The sequence below is a fragment of the Leuresthes tenuis genome, unplaced genomic scaffold, assembly GCF_036924035.1.
Source record: "Leuresthes tenuis unplaced genomic scaffold, fLeuTen1.0.hap1 SCAF_13, whole genome shotgun sequence".
Taxonomy (NCBI): domain Eukaryota; kingdom Metazoa; phylum Chordata; class Actinopteri; order Atheriniformes; family Atherinopsidae; genus Leuresthes; species Leuresthes tenuis.
The window spans coordinates 32,988,649-33,003,331 of NW_027325367.1; the positions used below are offsets into that span (position 1 = coordinate 32,988,649).

At 39.1% G+C, this 14,683-nt stretch overlaps 1 protein-coding gene across 1 annotated transcript; it reads left to right on the forward strand.

Moving 5' to 3' along the window:
- Nucleotides 1–265: 265 nt before the first annotated feature.
- Nucleotides 266–13,020, forward strand: LOC140267064 (heparan sulfate glucosamine 3-O-sulfotransferase 5). Its single transcript, XM_072362233.1, has 2 exons — nt 266–398; nt 12,080–13,020. Exons 1-2 carry the CDS (start codon nt 292–294, stop codon nt 13,008–13,010), a joined length of 1,038 nt encoding a protein of 345 aa, XP_072218334.1. The 5' UTR covers nt 266–291; the 3' UTR covers nt 13,011–13,020.
- The last annotated feature ends 1,663 nt before the right edge of the window (nt 13,021–14,683 follow it).

Genomic DNA, 14,683 nt, shown 5'->3' on the forward strand with positions numbered 1-14,683 from the left:
ATGTTTTTATTTTTAAGACTTTCTAGTCCATATTGCACACCAATGAATTAGATCAAATCTGATTCTCAACTTGCTGATGTAACTAAGTGGTATATGGCAGATGAGCGTCTCCTCTAATGGCACTGCAGCACTTTGCAGGCACATGTGAGTGTGGTTTAATCACTTGTAAGACTTGATTGAGTGTGTGTTAATAAACATTAGTCAGTGTCTTCTTCTCCCGTGGTGAATAGTGGTTTATGGGCTGTTCTCTCTGCAGGCTGAGGACGCAGTCCTGAAGATTGATGGAGGGCCATGCTATTCAAACAGCAGGCATTGCTGAAACAGAAGCTCTTCGTTGTGGGCAGCCTCGCTATTGGAAGTGTCCTATATCTCATGGCCAGGGTTGGGACTTTGGATAAGTAAGTCATCATTGTCAAATTTTAAGACATACATGACTTTCCACTCTATTCAACTATTTAATAGTGTTACTTCATACACTCATGATGTGTTTCCATTTTTGGTACAAATTTAACAAGTTAAAGGGTGAATGGCATGTTTTTTCCATGTTTTATGCATAAACAATGTGTTTTATCCAGTAGTCTGAAACTCTCCAGACAGTGCGACTGTTTTTATGAAAAAAGCACCAGTACAGTCCTGGCTTTGCAGAGAGAGGATCAAATTCAAGGCTATTCTAACACTAAAATGGCACAAGTGTGAAACTAAAGCAGTGAGTGAAACTAATTGAAATGTCTGTTATGCTGGCATTAGACTACAAAGCATTTTAGTGCATCAAGAGGAAAAGTAAAAAGGCAGCGAAGGAGACTAATGGTATGTTGTGTTAATACATCTGTTCTAAACCAAAAATATCCACTTATTGCTTCTACATCGGCTCAGAAACACAAAGTTACTCACATAAGCAACCATAGCGTGCATTTACCACCCCCCATGGACTTCATGAATTTTGTACAATAAAAAAGAATTAGTAACTTAGCATCGGTTAATATTGTGGGAATAAGTGAGCATCATCTCTTCTTCTTGGAGAAGATATTCTCTACCTCAGTTGGCATTTTACCACAATTTCTATATCTGTACCTATTAACATGAGAGTACACAGAAAAATATATATGCCATTTGGAAATTTAACGACATATTTCATAATGATTCACAGTTGCATGAAATGTGTGTATTTACCAGAGACATCTCGCTGTAATGTTAATTTAGCTTTTGCAAGTTCTCCTGCATGACAAAATGGTACTGCCCGTTAAAATGAAGTAAAGCTTCAGGCTCAGTGAGGGCAACATTTCTCAGAAGGAAACAGTAGAACTTCAGTTCCTTTGGAAAGTGCAAGAAAATCTTAAAGTCAAAGGTTTATTTTCCTCTAAAAACATTATTTTTGTGTGTGTCGTCAGACAAAGATGTTACAATAGTTAACCAGTTAACCTAGTTATCCAAGATGTATGTAGCTTGTTGAATCTTCTGCTTTCTGGTACATAAAGTGAACATATATAGTGGTAAAGAAATTTTGTTCTCAACAAAGAGAGCTGTTTTTCTCTCTGTCTCTTGTAATCCATGCTCTCATGTCCTGTGTTGTGGCAGCAGGTCCAGCCATATGCACACATTAGTGCAGGTAAGTAACTTATGTGTCATACTGAGCAGTCAAGGTAAAGGATTTCTTCCACTAAGAAAGTGAAGGGAATGCCAACACATGTCCATGTGAGTTAAACAAGACAACTCTGGGTTATAGAATCACTAGATTTTATTATGAATGAATGACGGTGACAAATAATAATGGAAGACAAACAAAGCTGTCTGGAGAGTATGATTGCAGTTGTCATCAACCAAGACAGAGACAAGTAAGCAGAGCTGCCAGGTAAGTTATGAAAATGTGTATCTGTTAATGGGTGTCAGTTTTCAGTTGGATTTACCATGGCAGGAGTTTTGTTGCCTCTCTCTTAGTGACAGTAATGAATTCTGAAAATTAAGTATTGCTAACAAGGGAAGACAGAGGGCCTCTAGTAGGACTGCTACATGATTTTTGTCCTACGCTCAGAGGAAGCGCTGGCTTGGATGGTGGTGTGTCAGTAACCAAGGAAGGGTGATGGTCACTGAGTCATTCAAAGAAGTGACTGCTGCTGATTGTCATGGCCTTCTCTGTGAAAAATTTGGCAAAGTTGTCAGCGGAGAGGTTTGTGGTTGGAAGAGGATTGAGTAATGCTTTGGAAGAGGAAAATAGTCTTCGAGTACCGGTAGTAGTGCTGATCTGATGCTGGATGTGAAGGAGAATAGGAGTGATTGATTATCCAATGAGATTATCCGCTCAGTTCGCAGATTTGGGCAATTTTCTCTCAGCTACTCTTAGATGGGCACATAGATTTGAAGTGTATTGGTCACCCACGTGTAAGGCAGGTTAGATCAGCCAGGCTTGGGGGATAAAGGACACAGATATGAGTTTAGTGTAGAGCTGAGAGACTCAGTAGCATCATCAACTTCTAGTGAGGAAGCTAAGAAGTGGTACAGCTCAGGCAACTACAAAGGAAAAGTGGCTGGGAGACAGAGTTCAGAGACTGGGTCACAATGAAGGCAGGAGGTGTTGAGGGGGAAGGTCAGAGGCCCCGCAAATCTGTTTACAAATTCTATCGAAAATGTCTAATGTAATCAGATCGCATTTACAATTTGGATGTGAACTGCGATTGATGCTGAATGGGCAATGCACAATTTTTCTGAGCACTGACCAATTAATGATGGATAAATTGATGATTGATTTCTTTATTTTGAACATGATATTAATAAAAAACAAACATGAAATAAAAAAAAGCCATCATATTAACATAATAAACAAAATAGCGTCAGACTCCAGGACCAGCATCTCCTAAACAAAAAATGTGATAATTTTCTATTCAAAAAGGAGTAGGAGGAAGCACACGCTTATCTAGTCCTCCCCCTATTTAACGTCATTTATATCTCTTTGTCTATACATTAGAATGCACACATATACACAATCTATACATGACTATACCTATTTAGTATACATTAACCTGTTATTTTCATATACAGATATTTATATATCAATCTATATTTATTTACACATATCCAAAAAATGGCTTATTATATCACTATATACAATGATCCTGTCCTCCACCCTAAAACATGCAATCCAAATATTGATGCTGTCACATCTCTAAATATTTAACATCAAACCTGATCCATGTACTGCTTTTATAATAATTCTTAAACTGGTTTATATTTATCTGTGTTTTCAATTCCTCCTCCATACTATTCCACAACAGCTATGTATACACTTGTTGTTGTTGTTTCCACTTTGTTTTTTTCAAACTTAACTCTCCCCTCATGTCATAACCCCCTTCATGTTCTGTGAATCTTTTTTTTAATAATTTGTGGTAACATATTATTTCTTGCATTGTACATCATTTGACCAGTTTAACATTTAACCAAATCCATATATTTCAACAGATTTGACTTGAAAAATAGTGAGTTTGTGTGCTTCACCTCATAAACTATCCATATTGCTCTTTTTTGTAATGTGCATAGTGGATGTTAGGGATGGTAATTGAAAACGGCTCCCAGTAGTTCGATTCCGTGGAATCGTTAATCTGCCTGCCTAACGATCCCGTTTATAGGTTCTGCAAATGTCTGACACATTTGCGCGATGATGTCATGTTCACGCTTCGTATTTTGGCTCAGAATGTTTCTAACATGGCGTCGAGGCAGAAGTGCTCAAAAGTTTGGTTATATTTTACCAAAAAGGACAGTACTAGGGCCAGTTGCAACACGAGCAGAGCTTTAATCACATCAAAGGAGGGAGCTTGTGGCACAGCGTCTCTTTTGTCTCAAAAGTCTCAGGTAACGTGAAACTTCCAGGTCAACAATGTTAGTGACATACTGTATGAATAATTTCCATCTGATATTAACATTATCACCTCTGGTGGTGGATGAAGAGGGACACATTTCCAATGTTATCATCTCTAGCTGAGAAGTATCTCTGTGTCCAAGCATCCTCCAGCCCATCTGAGAGGGTGTTCTCCACAGTTGGAGACACCTTAAGTCTTGAAAGGTCTCATATCCTTCCTGAAAAGGCAAACATGCTAATTTTTCTGCACAAAAACTGTTAATGTGCAAAAGTTGATCATTGTGATTGTATTTTATGTCATAATGTTCATTTGAAAAGGTTCCTGTTTTTCAGCTCTTAAGCCAGCTTTGATTTAGTTGCAGTTGAGTGCAAAATGTTGGTGCAACTTGAAATTAAAGTGTTACTGCAACCAAAGCCATTTGTACTACATATAACTGGATGAGAATCGATAAGGAACCAAATCGATAAGCGATATCGATAATGGAACCGGAATTGCTAAATTCTTAACAATTCCTATCCCTAGTGGATGTAGTGTGCTTTCGTATGTTTTAACCCATATCTCCACACAACAATTCAAGCACGGTAACACCATTGAACAGTATAAAATAAACAATGTTTTCTGGGTTTCTGTTCCTTGTTTTTCCCAACACTGCCATACTTTTTGCTATTTTTGCTGTTACATGTCTAACATGAGCCTTTCAGCAGATTTTATGATCCAACTTCACGCACAAATTTGTACTCATTGACCCTTTCTATACACTTATTATTGACCATTACTTGCACTTGATTAATTAGTTTTCCTTTTCCAAACCATATCATTTTTGTTTTGCTCAAATTTAATGACATTTCGTTCAAATCAAATCACTGTTTCAACCTGTTCACTTCTGCTGTGATCATCTCCACAAGCTGGTGTGAACTCTCATCAGAGCAAGAGATATTTGTGTCATCTTTAAACAATGTATATTTCAGTATGTATCTTTAGTCATTTATGTATTATATGAACAATTTTGGACCAAACGGGACACCACAACATACTGTATGTCCATGCAGTTTGATTTGTATTCACCTATTTCTACAAACTACTGCCCGTTTCTTAAGTAGCTCATTACCCAATACTGTCAAACCCCTCTGATTCCATATCTTTCCAATTTATTAAATAGTATATTATGATCAGTGGTATCGAACGCTTTTTTAATGTCTATAAATATTATTGCTGCATGCTTTTTATTGTCTAGAGAATTTGTGGTTGTAGAAATACTTAAATAAGGGTGATTAGTTTTTCTAAAGCCATATTGGCTGTCTGTGAGCAGCATGTGTTTCTCAATTCAGTAATCTAATCTGTCTGGAAAGTTTTTCCAAAATCTTGGAGAATTAAGAGTGCAAATAAACAGACCTGTAATGTGTAAAATTGTGCTTTTCACCAACTTTATGTAAATGTTTTACTTATTATTTTCATCTTGTTTGGAAATGTACTGGTTTGAAAAGACAAGTTACAGATATAAGATAGTGCTTTTCCAATTTCCTCAATAACCTTTTGTACTATGTCACATCATTCCAGTCAGCTGAGGTTTCATTCTTGCATTTTTTTTACAATGTCGAGGGATCTCTCAACTGCTCTAAGAAAGATAGAGCTAGAATTCCTTTTTCCAAGATTTCCCTCAACCCCTTCTGATTGCAAGACAAATATTTTTTCAACCAGCTCTGGCCCTACATTCACAAAAAATGATTTTCAGGGAAGGCTACATTTTTTGGTTTGTTTCTCATGATTCTATTTAACACTTTCCAAATACCTTTAATATTACTTTTGATATTTTCTAATAATTTAACATAATGTTTATTTTGATATATTTTATATTTCCTCTTTCTCTGTTGTTCAATACTTTATAAACTGTCTAAATAGAGCATTTTTTGTTTTTGCAGGCATCTATTGCTTTTTAATCACCACTGCCTGGCCTGATGGGACAATTCTTATCATATAATGTTTTGAATACGTTTACAAATGCACCATATGCCACATTAATATCTTCTTTCTCACAAACCATATTCCAGTTCTGTTTGAGCAGTTAATTTTAAATGCATTCAAATTTTCTTCTCCCCTCCCTCTTTTGAATTTTATTTGAATAATTTTCCTGGGGGGCTGCACGGTGGTATGGTGGTTGGCACCGTCACCTCACAGCAAGAGGGTTCCAGATTCAATCCCCGCCTTTCGCCCAATGACTGCTGGGATAGGCTCCAGCCCACTACTCGATAGACGGTATAGAAAACGGATGGGTTTCTTATAATTAACATAGACAATAAATACTGGAAGGTGAACACTTATATCATTATGTAATAGCCCACTCACTGTATTTACGTTATCTCTTAGTGTAGCACAATATGAAGTAGTTGAACTGGGGATTTTGGGGTAAAAGCCTACACTGTACATACTGTTGACAGACTTTTCTGGATCTATGTTAAATTCCATATCTTGCACTTTATAACCTGTATACACAAAGGTTTCCAGTTCAGTTTGAGATGAAGTCATTATCTCAGTAAATCTAATGGATGGGAAGTGTAATCTTGGCTTGTGAGATGCAGCTTACTTACTGTGGGTGTCAAAACTATATTTTTCCATATTCTTTATGAGAAGTACCTTGGCCTCCTCCGGTGTCCGATTTAACTGAATGAAGATTTTACAGTTTGCTGTCTTTGTAGATTGTATTTTTTCTGCTTTTTCAGCAGATGAGATTTGCTGGCAATGTCTACACTTTTATTTATCCAATATTCAGTCAGTCTGTTCCTTTTAGCAGTTTCAACAGTTGAATTTGAAATTTTCTGTTTGTAAACCGTATCATTACGACTCATTTGTTATCTACAATTTCAATTCAATTCAATTCAGTTTTATTTATATAGCACCAAATTACAACAAATGTCATCTTAAGGCACTTCAAAAATATAGTCCAATTCAAGCCAATTAGAGTCCAATTCATTGTAATCATAATCCAATCAAATCCAAAAAATTTAATTTAAAATTAGTACAATTCATACATACAGACCAATTCAAAAACAAGGAAACCAACAGATTGCACCGAAACTTCTCTTCAGTCCAATCTCCCGTCCTGAGCCTGTGGAAAGGAACGACTCCCTTTTAACAGGAAGAAACCTCTGGCAGAACCAGACTCAGGAAGGGTGGCCATCCGCCTCGACCAGCTGGAGTTTGAGAAGACAGACAAGAGGGAAAAGAGGGGGGGGAAACACCATAACACCATTCAAAGGATACCTGTTGGAACAGGGAAACACAAGTTAATAACCACAATAATGTCACATGTACATAATATAATTTGAGAAAAAAATAGAGCAAAGTTAGGAAAGATGTGACATAAGAGGTCCCCCAGCAGTCTAAGCCTATAGCAGCAGAACTATGGGATGTTTCAGGATTACCTGAGCCATCACCAACTATAAGCTTTATCAAAAAGGAAAGTTTTAAGCCTAATCTTAAAAGTGGAAAGGGTGTCTGCTTCCCGGACATTTACTGGCAGCTTATTCCACAGAGAGGGGCCTGATAACTGAAGGCTCTACCTCCCATTCTACTTTTAGAAACTCTGGGAACAACAAGTAAACCTGCAGTCTGAGAGCAAAGTGCTCTGTTAGGAAAATACCTTACAATGAGATCTTTAAGATATGATGGAGCTCGGTCATTAAGAGCTTTATATGTGAGGAGATTTCTAGGCAGAGATTTCTATAGATTTCTATTTCTAGGCAGTCCTAAAAAACAGTTTTATATGTGTGTCAAATGATAAATTCTGGTCATAAATAACTCCAGGGTTCCTCACTGTAGAACTAGAAGCAAAGGAAATACCATCTAGAGTAACCATATAGCTGGACAGTTTCTCCATGAAGCGCTCAGGTCCAAAGAGAACAACTTCTGTTTTGTCTGATTTTAGAAGCAGAAAGTTCTGAGTCATCCAGGTCTTTATGTCTTCAAGACAGGCTTGTAGTCTGACCAACCTGTAGGTTTCATCTGGTTTCATAGATAAGTACAGCTGAGTATCATCAGCATAACAATAGAAATTTACGCCATGCTGTCTAATAATGTTACCTAATGAAAGCATGTATAAAGTGAAAAGAATCGGTCCAAGCAAAGAACCCTGAGGAACTCCATGACTTACTCTGGTGTGTGAGGAAGATTCTTCATTTACAAGAACAAACTGGTTTACATGTTGTTCCCGTGTATGCGTGGGTTCTCTCCAGGTACTCCGGCTTCCTCCTATTGTCCAAAAACATTACATGTTAAACTGGTGTCTCTAAAATTGTCCTTAGGAGTGAGTGTAAGCGTGTGTGTGGTTGTTTTTCTTGTTTGTCTCTGTGTGGCCCTGTGATGGACTGGGTGTACCCCGCCTCTCGCCCAATGACTGGAAGACAGTGCAGCCCCCCTGCGACCAGATCGATGGATTAAGCGGGTATATATGGATGGATGGAAGAACAAAGTGGAATCTATCAGATAAATATGACTTAAACCAGCCTAATGTAGTTCCTTTAATCCCAATAACATGTTCAAGTCTCTGTAACAGAATGCTGTGATCGATCGTATCAAATGCAGCACTGAGATCCAACAGGACAAGCACAGAAACAAGTCTGCTATCAGAGGCTAAGAGGAGATCATTGGTAACTTTCACCAGTGCTGTTTCTGTGCTATGATGCACTCTGAATCCTGAGTGAAACTCCTCAAACAGATTATTTCTGTGGAAATGATCACAAAGTTGAGCTGCAACTATTTTTTCAAGAACTTTAGACAAAAAAGGGAGATTGGATATAGATCGATAGTTAGATTATTCTTATTCTCTTCTATCAATAATGAATAATAAGCAGTTCTAGCTTTACGAAGGGCTTTCTTATACGTTATTAAACTATCTTTCCAGACTAATTGAGACTCTTCTAAATTAGAGGAACGCCACTGTCTCTCCAGCTTTCTTGCAGTCTGCTTTAACGCACGCAGCTGTGAATTATACCAAGGAGCCAACCTCTTCTGACTGATTACCTTCCTTTTCAGAGGGGCAACATTGTCCAGTGTTGTACGCATTGAAGCTGTAGTGCTGTCAACAAGAGTCAAGTTCTACTGGAGTAAAATTTAGGTAGCCATCCTCTGTCATATCTGCACATGGCAGTGAAGAAAAGGATGATGAAATCAACTCTTTAAATCTGGTTACAGCATTCTCTGACAGACACCTTCTATATGTAGAATTCTTCTCAGAAACCGTGTAGTCAAGTAATGTAAATTCAAAAGTTATTAAAAAATGGTCAGACAAGACAGGGTTATGAGGGAACACTGTTAACTGTTCACTCTCAATGCCATAAGTCAGCACAAGGTCAAGGGTGTGATTAAGGCAGTGAGTAGGTCTGTGAACACTTTGAGAAAATCCAATAGAGTCTAATATAGAATTAAAGTTAATATTTAGGCTGTCATTTTTTTTTTAGATTTTCTGGATTTGCTCCTCTTGTGTTTATTGATTTTATTTATTTTGGGTGGTGTGGGAGCAGACAGCCAGTGGGTCTACATGATGAGATTAATTTGATTATAGCTATAGTTGGATTGTGCTCCTTATTTGAGCACGGGAAATTATCCAAGGATACATGGCGGTGAATAAACGGAATCATTGGCACAAAGCATGTCATACCCCTGTAAGATAGGTGGCGCTGTACCCATTTCAACTATCGCTAATAGAGCCACTTCCAGTTGACCTCTTCATCACCACCACCACCAACTACAACAACAAGCTTGGGTATTCGAGAAAGATGGCAAATGAAGAGCAAAATGAAGTTACGTCCCTCTACATTTCGTTTGTTATGAGCATGGTTATGTACAGTGGCTGAGAAGTGCAAAACACTTTTACAATTAAAAAAACTACAAATCAAAAAAAAACTAACAAATTAAGAAAAAAACATTTTAAGAAACAAATGAAATTTTAGGAAACAAATGTATTTTAGAAAAACAAGTTTTGATTTTTAAAAACAAATTTACATTTTAGGAAACAAATTTACATTTTAAAAAGCAAATTTACATTTTAAAACACAGTTACAAAGCGAAATACAAATTAACAGAAAGAGAATGTCCTAAAGGCCGGACGTGACGTCACGGTGACCCAAACTTGTAGTACAAACGATTGAATTAGTTGTCCTGCTTCACGTGGAAAGCCAGAAGTGATTTTTGATGACAAGAACTACACTGAATATGTTTTTTCTTACGTTTGTGCTAACTGAACAATGTTTTGCCCTTTTTGTGGAGTAAATTTCAACCAGTTTACATATTTCTGCTCCTTCCAAAGTGGGATGGATGCCGTCTCTTCTAATCAGACCAGGTTTTCTCCAGAAAGATTGCCAGTTATCTACGTAACCCATGTTGTTTGCTGGACACCATCTAGACAACCAGCGATTGAATGAGGACATGCGACTCAACATGGCATCACTGGTCAGATTTGGCAGGGGTCCAGAGAAAACTACGGAGTCCGACTTTGTTTTGGCAAAATTACACACCGATGCAACATTAATTTTAGTGACCTCCGATTGGCGTAACCGGGTGTCATTACCGCCGACGTGAATAACTATTTTACCGTATTTACGCTTATCCTTAGCCAGCAGTTTTAAATAGGATTCTACGTTCCCCGCTCTGGCCCCTGGAATACATTTGATTAATATGGTTGCTGGTGTCACTAATGCCATGTTTCTGACTATAGAGCTGCCAATTAGCAGGGTTTTATCCTCAGCAGGTGTGTTGCTGAGTGGGGAAAATCAGTTGGTAATAGATGGTAAACCACAGGCTTGACTTTAGGACAATGTCTCCTCTTCCTGACTGCCACCTAGCCACTTTGAGGTTCCGGCTGCTCAGGTTCTGCTAAGGGGCGGCTAATGGTAGCTACACAAGGTGGCTCTGCACTGACTAAAGGGGCCTGGCTCGCTATTGGGTGGTTTTCAACAGTGCAGAGCTGAGCTTCCAATTCAGATAACCTCCAAAAATACTTGTTACATGTACCATTATCGCTAAAGGAGGCAGAGGAGTAACCAAACATCTGACACACGGAGCAGGTGAAAGCAGGAGATGGAGGAAGAGAACTGGTAGCCATGCTAAGCTAGAGAACCCGACACACCGTTAAAAAGTGAAAAATAAAGACTAAAGCTCTGTAGAAGTGAGTATTAGAATAGAACAAGTATGTGATAAAGTTAACTATGCAAAGATGTGTAACTTATAAGAAGAAAGTGAGTGATTTTTAATTTTCCAGAAGGAGCAAGAAATTTCACAGAACACAATCAAGGTAGCAGGAAGTGATGCAAAGTGGCAGCATCACATACCCAGTGCAGAGACGAAAGAAACTCCCTGTAAAATCAATGTTATTTCTTTCCAGCACAATCAGCATGTTGGAAGGCTGTTACCTGTTGCACTACAGATGCAGCATCCTTGGATGACGTAGACTCACTTGGTTCCTCTCTGGTCATCCTCGTCAATGCCCAGGCTTATGAACAGGGTTTTCCTCTGTAGTCCAGTGAATATGATGTTATATAATTCATTCAAGTATATTGCTCGAGCTCAGCAAGTCAGTTCTCCAACGACACAATCTTCTTGTCCTTCTCCGTGATTTGCAGCCTCGGGGCTTTAACTTCCTCCTCCAAGCCAAGCTAATTATTGCTTTTTGCTGTTCTTGAACAACACAACCCAGAAGGTGCCAGAAGGTGAAGCTCTCTATTTACTGGTCAATCTACGTTCCCATCCTCACCTATGGTCACGAGTTTTGGGTAGTGACCGAAAGAACGAGATCGCAAATACAAGCGGCCGAAATGGGCTTCCTCTGCAGGGTGTCTGGGCCTCCCTTAGAGATAGGGTGAGAAGCTCAGTCATCCGGGAGGGGCTCGGAGTAGAACCGCTGCTCCTCCGCATTGAGAGGAGTCAGATGAGGTGGCTCAGGCATCTGGTTAGGATGCCCCCTAGACGCCTCCCTGGTGAAGTGAGGTGAGACCCAGGACACGTTGGAGAGACTATGTCTCTCGGCTGGCCTGGGAACACCTCGGGGTCCCCCTGGAAGAGTTGGAGGAAGTGGCCGGGGACAGGGACGTCTGGGTTTCTCTGTTAAAGCTGCTTCCCCCGCGACCCGACCCCCAGATAAGCGGTAGATGATGGATGGATGGATGGATGGATGGATGGATGATTTCATAATTATTTAATTTGTTTAGACCAAAACTGTCTTTTTTCCTTCTCTGTTTCAGGCTACAGCCCATATACCCAATGGAGAGCAGATATCCCCCTTCTGAGCCGGAGGAAATCCCTCTCCGAAACCTTCAGTTTAAGCGTGGCCTGCTTCATGAATTACGTAAGGGCAATACCACCAAAGAGCAAATCCACCGGCACAATCTGGTCCAACAGCTGCCTCGAGCCATCATCATCGGGGTGCGCAAAGGGGGTACCCGTGCCCTACTGGAAATGCTCAACCTGCATCCGGCAGTGGTCAAGGCCTCGCAGGAGATCCACTTCTTTGATAATGACAAAAATTTTGCCCGGGGCATTGAATGGTACAGAGAGAAAATGCCTTTCTCATTCCCTCATCAGATCACCATTGAGAAAAGCCCTGCTTACTTCATTACTGAGGAGGTTCCTGAACGCATCTTCAAGATGAACTCCTCCATCAAGCTGTTGATCATTGTCAGAGAGCCCACCACTAGAGCTGTGTCTGACTACACCCAAGTTCTGGAGGGAAAAGAACGCAAAAACAAGACCTACCACAAGTTTGAGAAACTGGCCATTGATACCAACACTTGTGAAGTGAACACAAAGTATAAAGCTGTCCGGACCAGCATCTATACCAAACACCTGGAACGTTGGCTGAAGTATTTTCCTGTGGAGCAGTTCCACATTGTGGACGGGGATCGCCTCATTACTGACCCGCTGCCGGAGCTGCAACTTGTCGAGCACTTCCTTAACCTCCCCTCCCGGATCAGCCAATATAACCTGTACTTCAATGCCACCAGGGGATTTTACTGTCTGCAATTTAACATTGTCTTTAGTAAGTGCCTGGCCGGCAGCAAAGGCCGCATCCATCCTGAGGTGGACCCATCTGTGGTAGCTAAACTACAGAAGTTCTTTCACCCCTTCAATCAGAAGTTTTACCAAATCACTGGCAGAACATTTAATTGGCCATAATATAATTGTAATCCCCCCAATTACATTCCTTGATGTTTTTTGTTTTTTTTTTATCTCACAAGACATTGATAAAACTTTGATTGAATTAAACAACAGAAAACAATTTTATCAAATATAAAATAGGTTTGTCTTGACATTTTCCAGAATACAACAAACTTTCTTGATGGTTTGATTAAAAGATTAAGTTGAAAGCACTTGATATTGCAGATTAATTCACCTGCCAGTGTTTTACCTGTGAAGGGTAAAAACCCTCTGAGCTGTGAGATTAACTGATTTTTCAGTCTGTCAAGCACAGACATTCATGCTGTTAGGATAGGCATTAAGTGTAATGATTTATTCAAGATAAAATACCTTTAAGATGACTACATGACATCTGATAAACAACAAAAAACAACTCTTCTCCATCATGTTGTGTACTTGATCCCAACTGCATGTGAAATCCAGATGCTATGATATCATAGTCGACTGTTATGTTACTTGTCTGTTTGTTCATAGTCTTTTATTTGATATATCCTTTAACTAATTTGTTAAAAAGTGTGCTCTTTTCATTCTCAACAAAGTTACCAATCTGAAAATATTTAGTCTTTCAGGCTTGACTGTCACCATGTCAGAAAACCTCAAAGAATTTAAGGCCTGACATTGGGTTTTTTTCTTTAAGTGTGCAGTTTTTTTCACTCCTGCAGCTGTTTCATCTAGTTTGCCCAACAATGCTGCAAAAAGCCACCGTGAATTAAAAAAAGTTGTCTTCTGATAATTCCTGTAAAGCCATTGTACTACATGTACTCATAAGCAAAATTGGTTTATTTCTGTACAAATACTTTCTGTATCATAATGTGTTGTTAATAAAAATGTTAAACTAAACAAGTCAACATTTGTCAGATGACTTATTGTGAAATGTTGAACCACTTAAAAGGAGTGCTGCTGTTCAACTACTCCCTAACACTGCCACTGTTAAGTTAGTGAGAAGGCGATATGGGTAATTGTGAAGATACATCATGTCATGTTATGTGTTGGCAGGGGACCACTGCTTTTGAAAGAAATGCCCTTCAGAGACTGCAATCACTGTCATCTGGTTAACGTTTTTTTGTGTGTGTGAAGTTTGCAGGAACGCTTTCACCTTCGTAATATTGTTAAAATCAGGAACATCCTGTCTCAGGGTGTTGCAGAAAAACTGCTCCATGCATCTGTTAATTCAGGATTGGACTACTGTAATTCTTTATTATTGGGCTGTCCCACATATTCTCTGAAAAGCCTCCAGCTGATCCAAAATGCTGCAGCCAGAGTTCTGATGAGATCTAACAGCAGAGATCATGTTTCTCCAGTTTTTGCTTCTCTTTATTGGCTCCCTGTTAAATTCAGAATAGAATTTAAGATTATTCTCCTCACATATAAAGCTCTTATTGGAAGCTCTTATAAAGCTACCAATTTTACAAATATCCTCATTTGTAAGTTGCTTTGGATAAAAGCATCTGCTAAATGCATAACATAAACATAAACATTAATGACGAAGCTCCATCACATCTTAAAGATCTCATAGTTGGATATTTTCCTAACAGAGCACTTTGCTCTCTGACTGCAGGTTTCTTTGTGGTTCCCAGAGTTTCTAAAAGTAGAATGGGAGGCAGAGCCTTCAGTTATCAGGCCCCTCTCTGTGGAACCAGCTGCCACTTTGG

Bases quoted from the DNA above. Each gene is read 5' to 3' on its own strand.
- LOC140267064 (XM_072362233.1), top strand. From the start codon at position 292: ATGCTATTCAAACAGCAGGCATTGCTGAAACAGAAGCTCTTCGTTGTG. The intron at 399-12,079 runs GTAAGTCATCAT...TCTCTGTTTCAG, and splicing joins AGGGTTGGGACTTTGGATAA to GCTACAGCCCATATACCCAA.